Here is a 21,978-nt window from a genome sequence, read left to right as displayed (position 1 = left end):
CCCAGTGACCTCCAGGCCAAATAAATAATCTTATATGTATGCTTGCAGAACCAGGGTTGCTTGTCAAATTTGTATTTATTTGGTATCTTATCAAAAAATTGAGGCTTTGAAAGTTTATTTACAAGATCTTATATGATATTAAAAAAAAAGATTCTTTGTTACGCAATCCTTAACCTTCATGTCTACTTCCTATGTATTTAACACAGAAATTTGAATGTGAATATATTCTTCAAGTTAATAATATTTTAAATCAAAGGCTCTGACTTCACTGCTGTTAAAATGAGCTCGTCCAGCATAAAATACTGTTTGAATTCTCCTAGAATTAAAAAAAAAATCACCTATTTCCCTTCTAGCACAGGTTGTACAAGTAAAAGCAGTGAATGATTATAGTAGAATCATTTTTAAAAATGTTTTTAAAAAACTACTTTTTCATCTACACAAATATGCTTTGCATCTATATAACATTTCTTTTTTCCAAACACTTAATTTATATATTACACTGACAGTTACCACCTGACTGCAATGTGTCATAAACTATGCTAGCACTGAAAAAAAAAGATGAGCAAAAAAGTAGGACAGATGATAATTACATTTTTTAAAATTATAGCCGACATTTACATAACGCTCATTATGCTCCAGGAACTGTTCTAAAGATTGTATAGATACTAAATCATTTAAGACTCAAAGCAATCCTTAAAATGGATTCTATAACTATTCCCATTTTAAAAATAAGGAAATTGACGCACCAAGAATTTAAGACCCAAGATTCCAAGCTAAGAAGTCCTGACTTGACAATCCCTGCTCTTCAATACTCAATGGTACTCTGTTGCCTCACTAATCGCACAAGTAAATGTAAAATTGCTATCATACAATGCAGTGGGAAAGAGAGGTACAAAGGCTCTTAAAGGCCTCCATAATGGGGGCTTGGGCTGGTCAGGAAGGTCATAGAAGCTCCCTGAGGAAGTCTGCTTGAGTTGAGATTAGAAGGATGAGTTAAGTAGGCAGAGAGGGTGACAGGAGGCTTCCTGGCAGAGGGAACAACAAGTAAAAAGCCCTGTGTTGGAGTGCCCGTTGTTGCTCAGTAGTTAACAAACCCGACTGGTATCCATGAGGGCTCGGGTTCAGTCCCTGACCTTGTTTGGTGGGTTAAGGATCCTGCATTGCCATGAGCTGTGGTGTAGGCCTGCGGCTTCAGCTCCAATTTGACCCCTAGCCTGGGAGCCTCCATATGCCTCAGACGTGGTGCTAAAAAGAACAAAAACAAAAAAAAAGCCCTGTGTTGGAGCACAAGCAAAGGACTGAGGCATGGCTAGTTGCCTTCAACAGGAACAAGAGGGATGATGATGGAGGGAAAGGCTGGGGAGGGAGAGAACCGTGAAAGGTAAGGATGAAGGCAAATTATGCAGGCCTTTATGTTATTCAGATTAAGAACCAATTTTCCACTTCAAAGGGCAGAGCTTTTTCCTCTGAAAGAGAAGGCTCTTGTATAGAGATAAAGATTCAGAAGCTATGGATAAACTATTGCATCCAGCTTTTTGTTTTTGCTGTTGGCAGGAGGGTTGGCCTGTTCGCCATACTGAAACTAGATCATCATAGCTTGAAGTAGAAGTATAGAGATGAAAATTAAGGTTCTGGATGGGGATGAGATTCCTCAGAAAGGGAGTGGAGTAAGAAGAGAATGCTAACATTTAATCGTCAATTGGGAGAGTGTGAATCTATAAAGGCGATTTAAGGAAAGAGAAAAAGAAGGGGCTCAGGGGACAGGAAAGAGGAAAAGAAAGAGTGAAGAGAGAAAGGAATGAAGGAAAAATGGAAGAAGGAAAGAAGGAAGGAAGGAGAACAATCTGAGAGGTAAAAGGAAAATCCAGAGAACATCAAGCCACTAGAAGCAAGAGGAAAATGTTACAAGGCGGGAGAGCTTAACCATGTCACATGTGCTACTGAGCTGCTAAATCAGATCAGAAACAAGATTCAGCATCCTGAAAGTCATTGGTAACCTAATGGTAGCCATGGGAATAAAGCAATGATTCTTAACCAGAGGCAGTTTGGTTCACAGGAGTCATTTGGCAATGTGTGAACACATTTTTGGTTGTTACAGCTGTGGGGAGAGGGCTGCTACTGGCATCTAGTGAATAAAGACCAGGGATGGTGCTAAACATCTTAAAACATGCAGGACAGTACTGCAAACATAAAAGAAGGAGCCAGCCGAAAATCCCAAGAGTGCCAAGGTTAAGAAATCCTGAGATCAACAATGTCAGCAGAAGTTAGATTGGAAAAGGTTTAGGAATGGCTAGGGGTAAAGAAATAGAAACAGTACATAGAAATAATTTTTCAAAAATGTTAATAGGGCAGTAGCTAGAAGGGAATGAAGATATCAAATGAAAAATTTCTCCTCTCCCTCCCCTCACCTGTTTCTCTGTCTCTCTCTCCTTTCTTCTCTTTCTTACTCTTAATTGGGAGAAACTTGAGCCTGTTTTTTAAAAATCCAGTTAAAGGAGAGTTTGAATAATCAGATTAGGGAAAAAATAATCCATAACTTCCAGTATTTTAGAAGGTGGAAGGGGGTAAAATAAAAGCACCAGAGGAGGATTTAGCCTTAGGAAAAAATAATGACACCCATATGGTAACAGAAGGAAAACAGGATAGTAGAAACAGACAAATGGACAGGTAAATTGAGTTCTCTTTTACCGGCTTCTATTTTCTCTATAAAGTAAAAATCAAGATCATCTTCTGAGAATCACAGGAGATGAGAGGAAGAACGTCTGGAGGTTTGAAAAAATCATTAGGGAACGTGGGAGAGAGGTTGACTGAAAATCATTACAGGACTTCTGCACAGTTTGAAGTTGTTTTAATTAATTCTTTGTAAAATCAAAGTGTCCTATTACATAACTCTCTCCAGCAGTGCTTGGCTACTGAGGCACAGATGCTGTAAAGGCGGACAGTTGGTTTATATTTGGTTGCAGTCCTTGGCAGAAGCCACAAAGAAGATAGAAGGGGAAGGGAGTTTAAGGCACTAGTTACAGTATTGTTGAACAATACATCATGGAATCTGGCTAGGCAAGGAGAGGTGTGAATAAGGATATGGATGGGAAGAAAGCTCAGGAGTTAATGAACATCAACAGGAGGACATTCTATCCAAGGCAAAATGTGAACCCAGTAGTAACCTCAATCTACACCACAAATATGTAAACCGAGATTATGCGCCCTCCCAAAGCAGGGTATGCAAAACGAAGTCTGATTATCATCAATAAATGTGCTGTGCAACATGGGGCCCCTGAGGTTCACAGAGCTCCGGGTGAACCGTACAACATCATATGAAAGAACAGGCTTTATCAAGGAAACTCAAGCAGTCAGCAATAAGAAAAGTGACAGGTCCTTGGATTTTCCCATTTTTCCCATGAAGAAGTATGTGGGATGGACACTTGGTCCATAGTCCAGGGCAGAGCCCCTACCTTTCTTACAGAGCAAGTATGACAGCAACCTTATCAGAAGAGATAAGCTCACACCATAAATGTTAGGCAGCCTGGACGGCATGTAATCTATGCAGAGGAAGTAGCAGTGAAAAGGAGCTGACTAGCACCTGCGGACAGCAGACACCATAGAAAGCGGTAGTTCCTGTAAGAGGGTGAATACTGCCATTGGTCTTATAGGAAGCTGCGTTCAAGGGTGGCTTCTCCCACCACGTGAAGGGTGATTCCTGGTTCTGGATGGTCCAGGGGTTGAATAGCCAAGAGTGAGCTCTCGAGGTCCCTTTCAGACAATCCTGCCCTTGGCCAAGAAATTATATACATTATTCAATAAATGACATTTACAATAGCTTGTTGCAAAGGTATTTCAGCAGACTTCTCTCACTTTATTTCTTCACCATCCTGTGTGGTTTTCAGAGAAAAGGAAGAAATAGAGGATATGGTTTCAAAATGAAGATGGTCCTATGAAACAAACCATAACGTTGTTGGCACTTGCCAACTAAAAATGTTTAAGTATAACTTACAGAGAATATTTCTAGATGTGATTTCTGATACATACACAAAAATAATACACACATAAATACCAGAATTTCAAAATGGCAATGTGTTCTGTGAGGATTTTTTCTTTTTATAACAAAGATGGAAAAAAAATAAAACAAAGCTAAGAGAACAGAGAGCAGAGAATGTCCAATAAAGATTTCCCCTGAATTGGTTTAGAGTTCTAAAATAAAATAACAGAATGTTTATCACTAAAACACAGAAAGTATACCTACTGCCAAGAGATGAAATTTCTGAGGTCCAAGATTTCTATAACATGAAAAATCAAACAAAGCAAAAAGTTGGAACACTGCAGAGAAAGCAGTCTTCTTGGTGGTTTTATTTTTATTTTATTTATTTATTTATTTACTTATTTTAAAGATTTTTATTTTTCCATCATAGTTGGTTTACAGTCTTCTGTCAATTTTCTACTGTACAGTAAAGTGACCCAGTCATTCATATATATATATTCTTTTTCTCACATTATCCTCCATCATGTTCCATCACAACTGACTGGATATAGTTCCCAGCGCTATATAGCAGGATCTCATTGCTTATCCACTCCAAATGCAATAGTTTGCTTCTATTAAGGTGGTTTTATTTTATTTTATTTTTATTTTTATTTTTTTTTAGGGCTGCACCCACGGCATATGGAAGTTCCCAGGCTAGGGATCTAATCAGAACTACAGCTGCCGGCCTTCACCACAGCCACAGCAACGCCAGATCCGAGCCGCATCTGAGACCCACACCACTGCTCATGGCAACGCCGGATCCTTAACTCACTGAGAGGTCAGGGATGGAATCTGCAATCTCATTGTTCCTAGTCAGATTTGTTTACGATGCGCCATGATGGGAACTTCCAAGGTGGTTTTACCTTTAAAGATGCTCTAAAGCCACCTAAAATATGCAATATTGAAATCAGTGGCAATTCACCTTTCCAATAGAATTCAAAGTAAAAGAACCTCAGTACCTCAATGTTGAGAGGGGTGCCCTGGGAGAATGTCCTCAAGTTGATCAGGGAGATAATATGTCCTCTGAAAGCTAGAAGTAAAGCTTTGTATCCAAAATCAAAGATCGTCAAGGGAAAAGAGGTGAAAAATATGAGGAATGCAAAACAAAAGAAAAATCCTCTTTCTATGACAAAATAAGGGAGGGACAGTTTAGGCACACAAAGTCACAGATTTTAGAACTTGAAAAGTATCCAAATGAATTGGCAAGCTGATGGGCTACAGATTTCAGAAGAGTAGGAAATACAGGATCCCTAAAGATAGAGGTTTAGGAAGACATGACCATAGCCACAAAGGTATAACTAGTGCTTCTCAAAGTTATGTGCTTTGAATGTGCTTACAAATCACTCAGAGATCTTGTTAAAGCACACTCTGATTTAGCAGACTTAGCATTAGCCCGAGACTTTGCATTTCTAATAAGCTCCTAAGTGATGCTAATGATGCTGGTCCTTGGACCACACTTTGAATAGCAAAGTGTCACACTGATGATACCCAACTTAACACAGCATCCAGAGAACCCAAGGAGAAACTCTCCACATATTCATTCAGTCATAGAAGTGTACAGACCTTCAGAATAGCCACCATTAACAAGCCTACAAACAACAAATGCTGGAGAAGGTATGAACAAAAGGGAACCCTCCTTCACTGTTGGTAGGAATATAAATGTTTTCCACTATGGAAAACATCATGGAGAGTCCTCAAAAAACTAAAAACAGAGTTGCCAGTAATCCGGCGTGATCCAGTAGTCCCACTTCTGGGTATACACCCAGAAAAAACTACAATTTGAAAAGATAGATGCACACACCGCCACCACCACCACCACCACCACCAGCCCCCCTCCCCCCGGTGCTCACAGCAGCACTATTCACTACAGCCAAGACATGGAACTAGCCTAAAAGTCCATCAACAGATGAAAGGATAAAGAGGACACAGTATGTAAAAAAGAATGAAATGATGCCATTTGCAGCAACATGGACAGATCTAAAGATTATCAGACTAAGTGAAGTAAGTCAGAAAAAGAAAGAATGTACTCACTTGACAACTTTGATGTATAACATACAGCAGTGTTAATTATATTTATCATGTTGTATATTATCTCCCTAGTGTTCATTTATCTTATACTGAAAGTGTACATTTTGACTGTCTTTATCAAATTCCCTGACCCCCAACAACCCACTGTCCCCCACCCCACCCCACCCGTTGCCTCTGGTGATCACAAATCCATCTCTTTTTCTATGAGTTTGCTTGTTTGTTTGTTTGTTTTCAAAGTATAATTTTGACTTACAACACTTTACTAGTTCTTGGTGTTCAACATGGTTATTCTAAAGGTTTTTCAAATGCAGTTTTACTAAGTTTGAATCTCTACCTAAATTCTTTCCAGTAAAACATTTTTTAAGAAAAGAAAGTGAAAGCTTATTATTGATTTTTTTTTTTTTAACAATCAAAGAAGGAATCATTTGCCTTGACGACAGCCCATGTTGCCTATGTTCATGGAATAAACTTCCCAAAGTGCTGCCTAATTTAATTTAATCCCAAAGTTTTGCTGATATTCCACTAAGCTGCATTCATGATATCCAACCCCTTTACCACTGTGTAAGCAAGAAAATGACTCCCACAGTCACTGTAAATTGAGAAGCAGGCTTTTTTTAAACCTTAGGCAATTAAAATAGATTGGCCTTTGTAGTTATACCATTGACCTTTCCTTAGAGTTTACTTGATCATCCGTGTAATACTTCAGTCAAGTGAGCTGGTAATTAGGTTATAGTGGTCATCAAACTAAGAATTTATAAAGCAGGTATCTCCCATAGATTATACTTCATCTCTGATTTTATTCCCACACAATGTACTATGTGATGCTTTTCATAACATAAAACCTACTTTGAGAAATTAGTCAAAGTACTTCTGTTTTCCAATTCTGGCCTTATATTACAGTTTGGACATCTATTCCCAGAGAGCCTTCCAACTTAACTTTTGAAAATTAAATAATGTATGCATCTGTACAGCTTTGAAACAAGAAAGTAAATCAATAGTGACATGGTAAACAAGAATACAATCCTCTCTTAATATCAAAATCTAAATATTTCAGTTCAACAATACTGAGTCAAATTAAAGTACACAACTCCTCACTGTTGCATCACTTGCAGAACCTGGGTAATTTGATATCTATACTTCACGATGCATCAGCACGATGTAAGATAGTGAGTTTGATGCAATCCCTCCTGTGGAAAGGGGGATTGGGGAGAAAGGGCAAGGAAAACATCCCTGTTCTTTGATCCAAGATGCTTTATTAAGCATTTACTATAGAACAGGCAAAAATCTACAAAAGTCTACTATGGATAAGGGGAAAAGATATTTTCTCCCTTCAAGGAACTCACTCTCTGGTAGGAGAAACAGACCTATGACTGTTATTGTCAAGATATCTTATGCATTCTTCCATTTCAAAAGCTTTGTTTTGAGAGGTCTGTTTGTTCTCCACTCTCTGAGCTGGGCAAAAGATCCATGAAATCAGCTGTTAAATCAATGCCAATTCATAACTGAGAAAAATCAAAAACTTAAGCAAAATTATGAATAAAAACACTACTTTTAAAAAGATAAATATAGCATTGCTAGCATCATGCCAGCCACAGCTTATCATACTATTCTGAGATACAGCAAATTCAAGCCTCCCTGGCCTTCCCTGTGACAGTTCAAAAGGGGAATGGAAATACATACAATTAAAAAGAAATAAAGGGAGTTCCCATCGTGGCGCAGTGGTTAACGAATCCAACTAGGAACCATGAGGTTGCAGGTTCGGTCCCTGGCCTTGCTCAGTGGGTTGACCATCGGCGTTGCCGTGAGCTGTGGTGTAGGTTGCAGACGTGGCTCGGATCCCGCGTTGCTGTGGCTCTGGTGTAGGCCAGTGGCTACAGCTCCGATTCGACCCCTAGCCTGGGAACCTCCATATGCTGCGGGAGTGGCCCAAAGAAATAGCAAAAAGACAAAAAAAAAAAAAAAAAAAAAAAAAAAAAAAGAAATAAAGGATCATCTCAACTGGTGCAGAAAAAATAAAGGATGATCTCAATTGGTTCAGGAAAAAAAAAGCATTTGAGAAAATTCAACACTATTTCATCAAAAACCAAAAAAAAAATCCCCAAACCTCAACAAACTAGGAATAAAAGGAAACTGCCTGAATAAATAAAAGCCATGTGTGAAAAACCCGCAGCAAATTTATATTTGATGGTAAAAGAATGAGAGCTTTTCCTCTAAAATCAAGAACAAAACAAATATACCCATTTTCATCATTTTTATTCAAAACAGTACTAGTCCTAGCCAGGGCAATTAGGTAGGTTAAATAAGTAAACAAACAAACAATTATTGGTATCTAAATTGAAAAAGAAGCAAAATGATCTCTCTTTATAGATGTGATGATCTTATATTAGAAAACCCTAAAGATTCCACACAAAAAAACTATTACATTAAACAAATTCACCAAAGTAGCAGGATAGAAAGTCAACATACAAAATTAAGTTGCATTTCTGTACACTAAAAATGAACATCTGAAAAGAAAATTACAAAAACAATTCCATTTGCAATGCCATCAAAAAGAATAAATGCTTAGGAATTAACCAAGAAGAGAACAGACTTGTACAATGAAACCATAAAATATAAAACATTACTAAAAGAAATTAAAGAAGACACAAAAAAACAGAAAGATATCACATGTTCATGGATTGGAAGGCTTAATATTGTTAAATGTCAGTACTATCCAAAGTGATACATAGATATAATGCAATAACCATCAAGTCCCAATGACTATTTTTTTACATAAACAGAAAAACTCATTGTAAAATTCATATGGAATGCCAAGGAACCCTAAATAGCCAAAACAATTTGAAAAAGAAGAACAAAATTGGAGGACTCACATTTCCTGACTTCAAAACTTACTGCAAAACTACAGTAATTAAACCTGCATGGTAACAGAATAAAGACATACATATAGACCAATGGCATAGAATACGGTCCCAGAAATAGACCTTTGTGTACATGGTCAAAGGCATCAAGACTGTTCAGTAGGGAAAGGACTAGCCTTTCAACAGATGGTGCTACGAAAACTAGATATCTGTATGCAAAAGAATAAAGTTAGCCTCTTCACTAACACTATACACAAATATTAATTCAAAACGGACCAAAGACTTAAATGTAAAATTATATAACTATAAATATATATAAATATATATAAACTATATAGCTTTTATAAACTATAGAAGTATAAAACTCTTAAAAGAAAACATCAAGCATAAAGTTCATGACACTGGATTTGGCAGTGATTTCGTGGATATGACACAAAAGGTACAGACAATAAAAGAAAAAAATAAACAAATTGGACTTCATGAAAATTAAAAACTCCTCTCATCAAAGGACACAATTAACAGAATGAAAAGACAACCCATGGAATGGGAGAAAATATTTGTGTGTCTGTATCTGTTAAAGGATTACTATTCAGAATATATAGGATGCCAACAACAACAAAACAACTCAATTCAAAAATTGCTGGAGTTCCTATAGTGGCACAGCAGAAACGAATCCGACTAGGAACCATGAGGTTGCGGGTTCAATCCCTGGCCTCCCTCAGGAGTGCTATGGTGTTGTAGGTCACAGACACAGCTCGGGTCTGGTATTGCTGTGGCTGTGGCTTAGGCTGGCAGCTACAGCTATGATTTGACCCCTAGCCTGGGAACCTTCATATGCTGCGGGTACAACCCTAAAAAGACAAAAAGACAAAAAAAAAAAAATTGTCGAAAGACTTGAACATAATTCTCCAAAGAAAATATACAAATGAAGAGTTCCCTGATAGCACAGCAGGTTGAGGATCAGGCATTATCACTGCTATGGCTCAGGTCACTGCTATGGCACCAGTTCAATCTCTGGCCCAGGAAACTTCCACATGCCACAGGCATGGCCAAAAAGAAAATATCAATTAATCATTTAAAAAGTAAGAAGAAAGACAAATGGTCAATATGTACATGCAGAGATGTTCAACATCACTAATCATTAGAGAAATGCAAATATAAACCACAGTGATGCACCACTTCACAGCCATTAGGATCACTACTATTAAAAAAAAAAGGCAGAAAATAACAAGTGTTAGCAAAGATGTGGACAAATTGTAGCCTTTGTGCACTGCTCATGGGAATGTAAAATGGTACCGCTGCTATGGAAAACGGTACGATGGTTCCTCAAAAAAAAAATTAAAAACAGTTTTACCATAGGATCTAGCAATTCCACTTCTGAATATATAACCAAAAGAATTAAAAACAAGGTCTTGAAGAGACATCTGTACACCCATATTCTCAGAGCATTATTCACAGTAGCTAAAACAAGAAAGCAACCCAAGTGTCCATTGACAAATGAATAAACAAACAAACTGTGGTATTTACATGCGATGGAATATTATCCAGCCATAAAAAGAAAGGAAGGTATGACAAAGGCTACAACATAGGTAAGCACTAAGGACACTCCGCTAAGTGAAATAAGCCAATCACAGAAAGACAAACGTAGTATGATTTCACTTCCATGAGGTATTTGGAGTAATCGAAATCATAGAGACAGGAAGTAGAATGGTGTTTGCTAGGAGCTGGAAGGAAGGAAGGTTGTGGAGTTTATTATTTAGTGACAATAGAAGTTTCAGCATTTGCAAGATGGAAAGATGGCGGCGATGGTTATACAAGAATATGAATATACTTAATACCACCGAACTGTATACTTAAAAATGGTTAAAATGGTAATTTTTTTTTCTTTTTAGGGCCACACCTGAGGCATATGGAGGTTCCCAGGCTAGGAGTCAAATTGGAGCTACAGTTGCTGGCCCACACCACAGGCACAGCAACACAGGATCCAAGCCACATCTGTGACCCACACCACAGTTCCTGGCAACGCCAGATCCTTATCCCACTGAGCAAGGCCAGGGATCAAACCCTCAACTTCATGGTTCCTAATCAGATTCATTTCCACTGCACCACAATGGAACTCCTAAAATGGTAAATTTTATATTACATTCCTTTTACCACACCAAAAAAAAAAAATTAAGGGAAGAAAAGAAATAAGGAAATGTAGCTCAGTGTGTTAGCCCTGTTCAGCGAGATATTCAACTCCATTCACAAGTACAAAAAAAGAAATAACAGGGAAAAAACATTTAAGATGTCAAAAGAGTTAGCCTAAGTAAATTATTCATTAAACCAGAAACAAAAGTATAGATACTATAATTCATTTGTTTATTCATTCATTTCATCTTTTGCTCACTCTTTAAAAGAAAAAAAAAAAGGCATCATTAAATGCCTTCAAGTGCCAGGCAATGGGGATCCCAATGTAATAGGGATAACATTTTTAAAGATACCAATGTAATGTTCTTTCTTCTTCTCCTTTTTTATTTTTTTTCCCGCTTTTTAGGGACACACCTGCGGCATATGGAGGTTCCCAGGCTAGGTGTCCAACTGGAGCTAGAGCTGCTGGCCTACACCACAGCCACAGCAACACAGGATCCGAGGCGAGTTTGCAATCTACACCACTGAAGGAGGCCAGGGATGGATGGAAACTGCAACCTCATGGTTACTAGTCAGATTCATTTCCACTGCACCACAATGGGAACTCCTAATGTAGCTTTCTTATTTGTCTTTGCAACATACAAGATTTTCTACATTCAGCCTAGGACATCTGCTTCAGCAGGTGACTTAGACTGTTACGGAATGAATGAAAAGAGAAAGAAAAGTGAGTATTTATTTTATTTTATTTTTTTGTCTTTTTGCCATTTCTAGGGCCGCTCCAGTGGCTTATGGAGGTTCCCAGGCTAGGGGTCCAATCGGAGCTGTAGCTGCTGGACTACACCAGAGCCACAGCAACTCGGGATTCGAGCCACGTCTGGGACCCATACCACAGTTCACGGCAATACCAGATCCTTAACGCACTGAGCAAGGCCAGGGATGGAACCCAAAACCTCATGGTTCCTAGTCAGATTCATTAACCCCTGCGCCATGATGGGAACTCCAGAAAAGTGAATATTTAATACCTGACATTCAAAATAGGATTTTGCTTCAAGACTATATGCATTTTTGAGATAGAAAATTTTTCTCAGTTCTTTTATCTCTGATACCTTTAACATATTAGGGGCTGAGATGAATGAATTAGTTCATAACAGGAAGAATGGAAAACTCATGCTTTCTGGGCTTGAGCGATTGTGGGGACAAAATAACCTGAAGAGAGAGGAAGGTGAAAGAACCAATCTGCTGTGCCCTGATGGAAGCAAGTCTGATAGATCGAGGGAATTATTAGACTAGAAACGCCGTATGGACAAGGATTCATCACTGTACCCCCAGTGCCTAGAACCACACTGAGCACACAGCAGGTACAGTGCTGTTGCATAGAAGAACATTTGTTCTGCTCCCTGCTCTGAGCCCTACGTGTAGAGTGCTGTGTTAGAGAAGGGCCAGGGGTGGCCACAGAGAGGGGTCCCAGCCTGGTTAAGAGGATGAAACAAGGAAATCAGTTATAGACAGAACCTAGTTTTCATCCCCAGCACACATTCCATGGACCTACCAAGGCAGAAACGTGGTAACTTCAGCAAAGACTTATGAAATGGATGCCTTGGGCCTTAGAACAGGCTGAGAGTATCTGAGATATTCAAAAGAGTCTGTAGGGAAAGTAAGACTTTAAGGAAGGTAGAGACATCAGGTAGGGCCTCTAGGTTCTGACCACGCTAAGAGAAAATGGCCAAGAAATTATCTGCTACAGACATCAGTAGCTTATGCCAACAGGATAACTAAGAATAGGATGGGACAGACCTACTTCAGGAGATGCCAGTCCCTGCACAGAGACCACTTTAAGGCCACAGAGTTCAATTCCTCCAATGGAACAAGTTCCTGTGAGACCCTGCTCTGTGTACCAGGCACCAGCTTAGAAGTATGGAGACGGAGGGGCTTGAAATGATGAAACAATGATTTCAAAGAGACAGGGTTAAAGAAATTATCTAAATAATTGGATCAGAAATCATTGTAAAACAAAGTAGACTGAACTTTTTGTTTTCCAAGCGTAACTAGTAGTTGGGGAATGGTAAAGAGACCAAAGCAGTTTTTAAGAATAAAGTTTATATGGAAACAACAATGGATGAAGGGATAAAGAAGATATAGTGTGTATATACATACACACACTGAAATACTGTACATTGTACGTATACAGTAGAATATTTCTAAATCATGAGAAAGAAGAAAATCCTACCATTTGCCACAATGTGGATGGACCTTGGGGGCATTATGTCAAGTCAGACGGAACAATAACTACTATATGATAGCACTTACATGTGGAATCTAAAAAGGCCGGACTTGTGAAAACGGACAGTAGAATGGTGGTTAGCAGAGGGGGTAAATGGGGGGCGCTGGGGGTTGGAGAGATACTGTTTAAGGATACAAACTTGCAACCATAAGATAGAGCCTGGAGATCTGATGCGCCACATAGGGACTATAGACAACAATGCTGTGTTATAAGCTTCAAAGTTGGGGGGCAACTAGATCTTAATTGCCCCCATCACAAAAAAGAAACAAACTATGGACTGTAGTTAATAATACATCACTATTGACTCACTGGCTCTAACAAATGCATGATACTACTCTAAAATGCTAACTGGGCATGAAGGATTCAGGAACTCTCTGTACTTTATTTTCTTAATGCTAAACTATTCTAAAATTTAACATGTATTTACATTTTTTTAAGAATACAGTTTTCTTGGAGTTCCCGTTGTGACGCAGCGGAAACGAATCCGACTAGGAACCATGAAGCAGCAGGTTCGATCCCCGGCCTCGCTCAGTGGGTTAAGGATCTGGCACTGCTGTGAGCTGCAGTGTAAGTCTCAGATGCAGCTCGGATCTGGCGTTGCTGTGAATGTGGTGTTTGCTGGCAGCTAGAGCTCCGATTAGACCCCTAGCCTGGGAACCTCCATATGCCACGTGTGCAGCCCTAAAAAGCAAAAGACAAAAAAAAAAAAAGAAAAAGAATAGTTTTCTTACTATATCTAAAAAGCGTAAATAATTTTACAACGCTGCCATCCAGACACACACAACACAGTCCCTGTCACAAGGACCCCAGTGAGAAAGGGAGAAAAAGGTGAAGGCAATTATCATACAACAAAGGATCATGCAGGAGGAGCAGCAACTCCAGAGCCCTGCCTGGGAGGGAGAACAAGGCAGGGAAAGATTTCCTGAAGGAACTGTCCTGAGATGACTGAGTCCTAAGTTAGTCAGAAAAATCCGTAAAAGCAAGAAAACAAAGCCACTGCTGACACAGCCATATATAACATAAGCAACATCCAACTCTAACTTATGAAACCTTTATTGAGGACCAGGCCATGGGGATAACGTCAGCGCCCTCAGATTTGGTGTTTACAGAACAGAATCACTGAGAGTGCGATCGAAATCACATTCCTCCACTTGTTCACTTTGTGACTTGAAGCAAGTTACTTAACCTTGGGGACTGGGTTTCCTTATCTTTAAATCCAGGGTAATGACTATTATTTTGGGAACTGAATTAATCCATCCTATGGGCTTCCAACAGTGCTGGCACCACCTAGACTCTCATTAAATATTGGTTGTTATTAATAGAGCATGTATTCATTTTCAAAACTTATGACATATTTTATTTTTGTATATCCTTGGAAAATAGATTACAGTTTAGGAATTGGGCACAAACAAGATTAAATGACTTGCATAATACCTGAAGAATTTTTTTTCCCTAATTCTGTTTTCTTTGCAGAAAGTGCTCCTGTAAATAAACTCTTGGCTTCTCTTTGCTCTTTAACTCACTCCACTCCTAGGGAGGCAGAGTGCCTTACCCGCCTGGTGAACCGGGGAAGAATAACTGCGAGAGCTGGCTCATCTCTGCCCTTGTTCCTTCAGGGAATAAACAGGCAGTGAGCATCCCCTCCTCCCCAGCCCGCTGTGACAGGGAGGGAAGCTTGGCCAGTTCTGCAGTTTAGTTTTAGCAAGTTTATTTGGTGGACAGATCTAAAGCTGCAGTCTCCAACTGGACCGTTTTGTTTTTTTCTTCTTGGCAAGTTTGTTTGCTCAGTTTTCTGTGTGCCAATCATTGATTCAGCCCCCAAGCTTCCTGAGAGAAAACTGTGAGGTGTTTATGAAACATCTCTCAAAGTGGTCAAGCACATTACATAAGCACATTCCATTCTTTTTTCTTGGAGCCATCCCTCTTGAGCCTTTGATCCTGCTGCTCCAAACTGCACTGCTTTTTATAACAATTAAAAATAAAAACAGGAGTTCTCATCGTGGCTCAGTGGTTAATGAATCTGACTAGGAACCATGAGGTTTAGTGTTCGATCCCTGGCCTTGCTCAGGGGGTTAAGGATCCGGTGTTGCTGCAGACCCCATGTTGCTGTGGCTCTGGCATAGGCTGGTGGCTGTAGCTCCGATTAGACCCCTGACCTGAGAACCTCCATATGCCATAGGAGTGGCCCTAGAAAAGGCAAAAAGACAAAAAAATAATAAAATAAAATAAAATTAAATTAAATTAAATTAAATTAAAAAAAAAAAAAACCAGAGTACTATGCAAACTATGGCAGAGACTGCAAGTTATCTGCTTAAACCCACTCTTTCTTTCCTTGATTATGAAACCCAGGTTTGGGCTAGTCTCATCGATGACTAGATCAAGGTTGCATTTGCATGTACCTTGTGACTAAGTTTTAGCTAATGAGATTCAAGCAGAAATGGTGTGTGGTATTTCCAGGAATTCTTAAAGGGAGGAGAATCACCCTTCTTGTCCTCTTCCTCCATCCTGTTCCCGGAACATGGGTATGATAGCTGGAGTCCTGGCAACCTTACTGCACTATGTTGAGTTCCACATAAGAGGGAGGAAGCTGTGAGCTAGAGAGAGTCTGGCTTTCTAACAACTTTACAGAGCTGCCATGCCAGCTTTGCATTGCTTACCTTACCTCTAGACTTCCTTGTGAGAGAGTGAAACTTTCTTTTTCTATCGCATGCAGCTGTAGTCACCCTGAAAAACATAGAAAATTAAATTTCAGTTCCTCTTGCTGGTCCTTTCTCCCCAAAGAGGCTGCCTACTCTAAACCGTTCTACCTGGAAACTCTGGAGCCACTGTTTTAACAGGAAGTTAAACTTAGTTGCTAGGGGAAGATGATTTAGCTTTAAATTGGGGGGCCAAAAAATTGTTTAAAGGTCTAAGTAAAAAGAAAAGATCACCACTAAAAACAGCCTCTCAAATTTTCTCCTATCATGGTTTCCAAGCATTGTATGCACTGGTTTTAGCAAATCTGTTATGTCAATGCTTAGGATTTTTTTTTTTTTTTTTTGTCTTTTGTCTTTTGTCTTTGTAGGGCTGCACCCACAGCATATGGAGGTTCCCAGGCTAGAGACTGATCTGCAATGGCAGATCCAAGCTGTGTCTGCAACCTACACCATGGCTCATGGCAACGCCGGATCCTTAATCCACTGAGCAAGGCCAGGGATCGAACCAGCATCCTCATGGATGCTAGTCAGATTCGTTTCCACTGAGCCACGATGGAAACTCCAGTGCTTAGGAATTTTTAAATAACTTTCCCTATGCAAGTTCTAAGAGCCTAAGATTTGTTTTTTGTTTCAATAGAAATATAACTATATTTATTTCTATATATGTATGGCTCAATAAGTTTTCTAATAAATATCTATTGTATACCAACTAACCCTTACTTCATACTAAGGCTCTGCTCTTCCTCTTCTTTCTACAATTTAGACTGGAAACTTGGGCTCTGATTTTGTTCTTGTAATTCACCTTTATGCTCCCTCTTTATGCAGTAGGAACTTACTGATCGTGTCTTTTGTCTCTGCCAACGCCCTGGAAGCCCCCTCCTCATCTACTTTGACAACTGTCTTTGACCCGACAAAGACAACTGACCACTGCCCCTTCTTTTTTAAAGCTAGCTTATAAAAAGCCTAATTTTTGCTAAATGCTCTGAGACACTTCAAATGCTTTCATTATTTTATCTAATCTTCACACTGAACCCACAAGTGAGGCGTGGTTCTCTCCATTTTATGGATGAATCAACTGTGATTCAGAAAGATTGAAATTAATCCAAGGTTGATTTGTTTTCGAAGGAGATGTACTATCTCCTTTTTGGAAAAATCTGTCTGCTTCCCTGAACCTATCATTAGATTAGGTCCTCCCACTTCTCTAACTTCAACTCTTATTTCCTTTCCTGTCTTTCCTTTTTCTCCTCACTGGCTGTACATCTGGATATTTCAAAACACACAGAATAAATTATTCAACTTAGAAGAGATTCTGGAAACAGAGGTCCAAGTTTTATAAAACTATTAATTTTGTCAGTATAGTAACACTACAAAATAAAATACACAGGAAATACTGGTGAATATAAAGACCAAATAAGGCGGCCCCTCCACTTCAAATCCAGAAAAATCACAGAATTGGAACCTAACCACACATAATACTCCAAATAACTCTTTTCCTTTTAGAAAACACACAAAGATGAAGAAAGCCCTTCTGACCACAGCTCTTCTATTCCCCAAGTGCACTCAGATCAGTGTTTTAGAAAACGCTAGAGTCTCTGCCAAATAGCTGAGATTACCCATCAGTTGTTCTTCAAGAAGAGTCTTCCCCTAACAACTGAGCATGAGATTACTGTGTATATATAGATCGCTGTCACGCACAGGACAGGCACATGACAGATGTTCACCAAAACGAGGACTGCACCGGGCACCACTGTCGCCCTGGACTGCAAATTCACTGGCATTCCAAGAACTTCCCAAATAGCACGCTTGTGTGACTTTTCTTTTTCAAAAAGGGCGTTACGTGGCTTGTACATTTAATCTCGGAGACACATCACTTTAAATCATAATGCTTTCATTACTTAACATTCTACTTTCTTTCACAGTACAAAAGCTCCCAAATTAAGGTTGTGTGGATTAACAAAGCTTCTTTTAAAGTTCAAGCATTTGTGTAAGAAGAAGTCACTGCTAAAAGAATTCACTCCATCCATGGTTTTACTTCTTTTGTCTGGCTGAAACATTGGGCACTGAAGTGAGCATTTTGCTGAAGGAAGGACAGCAGGAAAGGCTAATTTTGGAGCCCTGGAAAGGGGTGATTAACAGGTGGGCAGTGTGACGAGACAGTGATAGGAGAGCATGAAAGCAGAAGAGGGAATGGAAAGGAGAGCCTGAAGACAAACAAAAATGTCAACTGTGGTTCACAACCTCGTCAGGACCCCACTCGGCTCTACTCTTTGGATTTACACAGAACTTAGGCATTAAGCACCACTCGTAGGTCCTTGTTTAATTCAAAGTAAGTACTATTTTTAGCCCTGTTTTACAGCTGGAAAAACCAAAGCACAGTTGAGTATCTTCCAAAGCGTCACAGCTAGTTAGTGGCAGAGCTGGGATTCAAACCCAGGAACCAATTCATAATCATGATGTATTATAATTTTATACAGCATACTGGAGTGGCTCCAGTATGAGGAGTGGCTCTCAACCTGTTTTTAACCATGACCCCCCCAGGAGGGACACGTGACCCAGCACATTAAAACATAAGCAAGCAGAAACAGAAGTCTTGTGAAATAATACTTTTACCAGATGCAATGCACTCAGATCTTTTTTATTTCATTTTAAAAGTTGTTGGTTGCAACCAATAAATGATATCGCAACCCTTAATGGGTTACGACTCATAATTTGAAAAACACTACTTCAGAGCCCGAGGCTTCCCATGATAATTCAGTATCTCCCCTTGGATGTTTGAGGGTCCTCTCAAGCAAGTGGACAGTCATCATCACTTATTTGTTGACAATCTACAACCAGACTCCTGAAGTTCACCCTCCAATCCTGCTCCCTCCCTTTTCTTCCTCTCTTTAAACAGCAGCTTCTCCTGCAGTGCCCACCTGGTAGCCACTAGCCACATGAAGTTATGAATTACTTTTAATTTCAGAACTGAGACACGTGGGGAGTGTAACATATACACTAGATTTCAAAGACTTAGTATGAGAAAAAGAAGGTAAAATATCTCATTAATAACTTTTGTACTGATAGCGCAGAAATGATGTTTAAGATACACCAAAGTAATAAAATACATTATTCACATTTATTTCACCTGTTTCTTTTTATGCTTTTGATGTGGCTACCAGAAGAATTTTTATTACCTATGTGGCATACGATATTTCTATTAGACTGTAAGATTCTGGTTGCTCAGACTAAAAATCTTTGAATAATCCTGAATCCTTTCTCTCCATCGGCAAATGGTGTAGCCTGGACCATTAAAACAGATTCATAGTTCAACAAATTCTCGCCACTGTCACTGCTGTATGTTCTTCTCTCTCACACACACACACACGCCACTATCTCCTGCTCTGATAAGTGAAATGGCTTCTTAACAGGTCTCCTTGCTTCCTTCCTCACCATTTGCAGTTTATTTAGCTATTCCCTATAAAGTTGTCAAGTGATCCTTTAAAAAGGTCAATCAGATTATGTCAGTCCTCTGTTCAAAATCCTCCAGTGGCTCTTTTTCCCAGAGCAAGAGCCCAAGTCCTTGCAATGGCCTACAGAGCCTTTCTGGTTCTGGCCACCCGCCCCACCCCCTCATCTACCTGTCATAATTTCTTACCACTCTTTTTTTCATGCAGCTACAGTGGCCTCCTTGAATTCACCGAGTATGGTCCTACCTCAGGGCCTTTGCACTTGCTGTGCATCTGTATATAACCCTCTATTCTGGGTATCCTCTACCTTCTCTGTTTTGGATCAAATGTCAATTTACCAGCAAGTCCTTTACCGACTACTATGCTTAAAATGCAAACCACCCTCTCCTGACTCTTCCATATCTCCCCTTCTTAAAGTCTTATAACCTTTAAATATCCTACATAATTTACTTGATTTTCCTGTCTCCCGCCAATCACATGTAGGAGTTTCATGAGGACACTGACTTTGTTTTCATTGCTGCATTCTCAGCACCTATGTTTCTGGCAAATCAAGGTTCCCAATAAATATTAGTCGAATACATATTGGCTGAAATGACCTGTGGGTTTCCAAACTCAATTTTGGACCATCTGCATGTAGCCATTCTCAGAAAACTACTGAAACAAGCAAACACTTCAGTATCTTTAGTTTTTAAACCCATTATTCTCCTTGGACCTTCAATAATTCCACAATAAAGAAAGCAAGATTCTTCTCCACACACCAAATCTTCCGTTCATTTTCTCAGGATTCCCGGGTGCCCTTCAAAGGCCCTGGAAGATGGGTTTTCCTTTCCTCTCAGGCACAAAACCTCCTTAGGCATCTGTAGCACGTCTTGAATTTCTTACCTAAAATACGTGCAGCTACGGCCAATAGAAATTCTTAATCTAGACGATCTTCCAGGCTATGCGGGTTTCAGCGGGTACAAAGAGACAAGTGTATTTGCCCCGATTGTTTGTAGACTGGCCATATTTCACCTACCTAGTCCTTCCATGTCTGCATTCAGGAAGATGTGCCCGCTCTCGGGTGGGACTAGACATGGTGGGCACGTGAAGGATGGCGTGTCCCAGACTGGAGCCAGGCCCTTCATTTCAGACACGGGGACACCAAGGCTCAGAGCATTTAGGCCAAGTAACCTTAGGCCACGTAAGACAGTCACAAGGAAGACACAAAACGTGGTAGAAAAGGCACAGGAAGCCGGGCGGCAGGCCTCCCGTCATCCTGCGGGCTCGCAGACGGACCGTGGTGCGGTTCAACCTAGCTGCCAGCCTCCTTCCGCAGGACTTTAAGGCCTCAGCCACGAGCTCGCAGGCCGGGAAAGGAGGCGCACACCCGGGCCGTCGCACCTCCCTCGCGGCGCGAAAACAAGCGGCTCGCGGCCGAGGCCGCTGCCGCCTCCCAGCCCCGAGGCGCCCGCGACCGGACTCTCGCGAGACGAGAGGTGGGGGCGAGCGGTGCGAAGCCTCCCGGAAGTGGGCGGGGGGACCTGTCAGCTCCCACCCGGCAGGGTTCTCCCGAGGTCCCCTGGGGTCGAGGGTCTCCTCGCGGGCCCGCGCGAGGCGGAGTCACCGAGAAGCTCCCGGCAGCTGGCGAGCAGCCTCGACCCGGCCCCCGCTACCGCCGCCCCTCCCTTTGCCCTTCACGGCGCCCGGCCCTCCTTGTCTGCGGCTTCCTTCTACGCCTGGGCAGCCTGCCTTCTGTCTTTAGCTGTCTCCTCCCCCGACTCTTAACACCAGAGTCTGGGTCCTGCCGTGTCCCAGAAGCCGCACGTATAACTTGCTCGGTGTAAGTGCTAGGAATGCCGCTGGCCTCCCGGGGAAATGCGTTCTTTCTATCTATAGCTCTATCTGTACATCCCAGGTCCACGCCAGCTATTCCAGGGGCAACAACTGCTTCCCTCTGTTCTCTTCTCCCCATTGGTGGCTTCCGACCCGAATTTGGGAATGGGGAGATCTCCCACCTGTTATCTTTGAGCAGGCTAATCTCTTGCAAGCAGAAGTGCCATTTAAAGTCTTCAAAAGCCATTTGGCCTGGGACTGAGAATTTTACCCCCTCCCAACGCCAGGCTTTCCAAAACGTATTGCTTTTCTCTGAAAATACTTCATTTTTTTCCATTGTAATTTTTTGCTTTGGTCTAATTGTGCTCAAAGGGAGGAAACATCTATCAGTTTGCTTTTTCAGATTCATTCTTTCTCTTTGTTCTGCTAGAGTTAAAACACATTTAAAACATGTAAGTGTGGCTGTCAGCCTTAGAGAATTTAAGATAATAGTTATTTTCTTTATCTTAATTCTTTTTTTGTTTCATAGGGGTAACTCATTCGATTTCGGAGTTCTTTTAATTCTTGTGAAAGATTTCAAATCCTCTAGAAGCCAAAATGGGACACAGTAAACAGATTAGAATTTTACTTCTGAACGAAATGGAAAAGCTGGAAAAGACCCTCTTCAGACTTGAACAAGGTCAGTAGCAAGTGATTCGATGAGCTCTATGTC

General features: G+C 40.5%; 2 protein-coding genes across 10 annotated transcripts in view; one reads left to right on the top strand and one right to left on the bottom strand.

The window, feature by feature from the left end:
• Positions 1 to 20,917, bottom strand: part of FRRS1 (ferric chelate reductase 1) — a 103,288-nt gene extending 82,371 nt beyond the window's left edge. For 2 of the 8 annotated variants that reach the window (XR_014842713.1, XM_021088476.2), the window contains exons 1-2: positions 20,470 to 20,917; positions 15,970 to 16,036 (exon numbers count right to left, since the gene is read on the bottom strand). Coding sequence is in view for 1 of the 8 variants with exons in the window: in XM_021088476.2 (XP_020944135.1) it covers positions 15,970 to 16,036; positions 20,470 to 20,528 (126 nt within the window). In the remaining 7 variants the exon portion in view is untranslated. Of the gene's footprint in view, positions 1 to 15,969; positions 16,037 to 17,621; positions 17,653 to 20,336 lie in introns of those variants that run through there. The other 6 variants (XM_021088475.2, XM_021088480.2, XM_021088478.2 and 3 more) reach the window with 6 other exon arrangements.
• A 39-nt stretch (positions 20,918 to 20,956) lies between these two features.
• The window catches only part of AGL (amylo-alpha-1, 6-glucosidase, 4-alpha-glucanotransferase), an 83,821-nt gene continuing 82,799 nt past the window's right edge, over positions 20,957 to 21,978 (top strand). The window contains exons 1-2 of one of the 2 annotated variants that reach the window (XM_085023872.1): positions 20,957 to 21,271; positions 21,796 to 21,945. In XM_085023872.1, coding sequence (XP_084879998.1) covers positions 21,864 to 21,945 — 82 coding nt within the window. In that variant the 5' untranslated portion in view covers positions 20,957 to 21,271; positions 21,796 to 21,863. Of the gene's footprint in view, positions 21,272 to 21,520; positions 21,719 to 21,795; positions 21,946 to 21,978 lie in introns of those variants that run through there. The other variant, XM_085023871.1, reaches the window with a different exon arrangement.

Source organism: Sus scrofa, chromosome 4, assembly GCF_054392235.1.
Source record: "Sus scrofa isolate SSC_HxYL_T2T_F1_AM1 chromosome 4, Sscrofa_HxYL_maternal_Yorkshire_Landrace_v2.0, whole genome shotgun sequence".
In the NCBI taxonomy this organism is placed as follows: domain Eukaryota; kingdom Metazoa; phylum Chordata; class Mammalia; order Artiodactyla; family Suidae; genus Sus; species Sus scrofa.
This window is presented reverse-complemented; position numbering and strand designations above follow the sequence as displayed.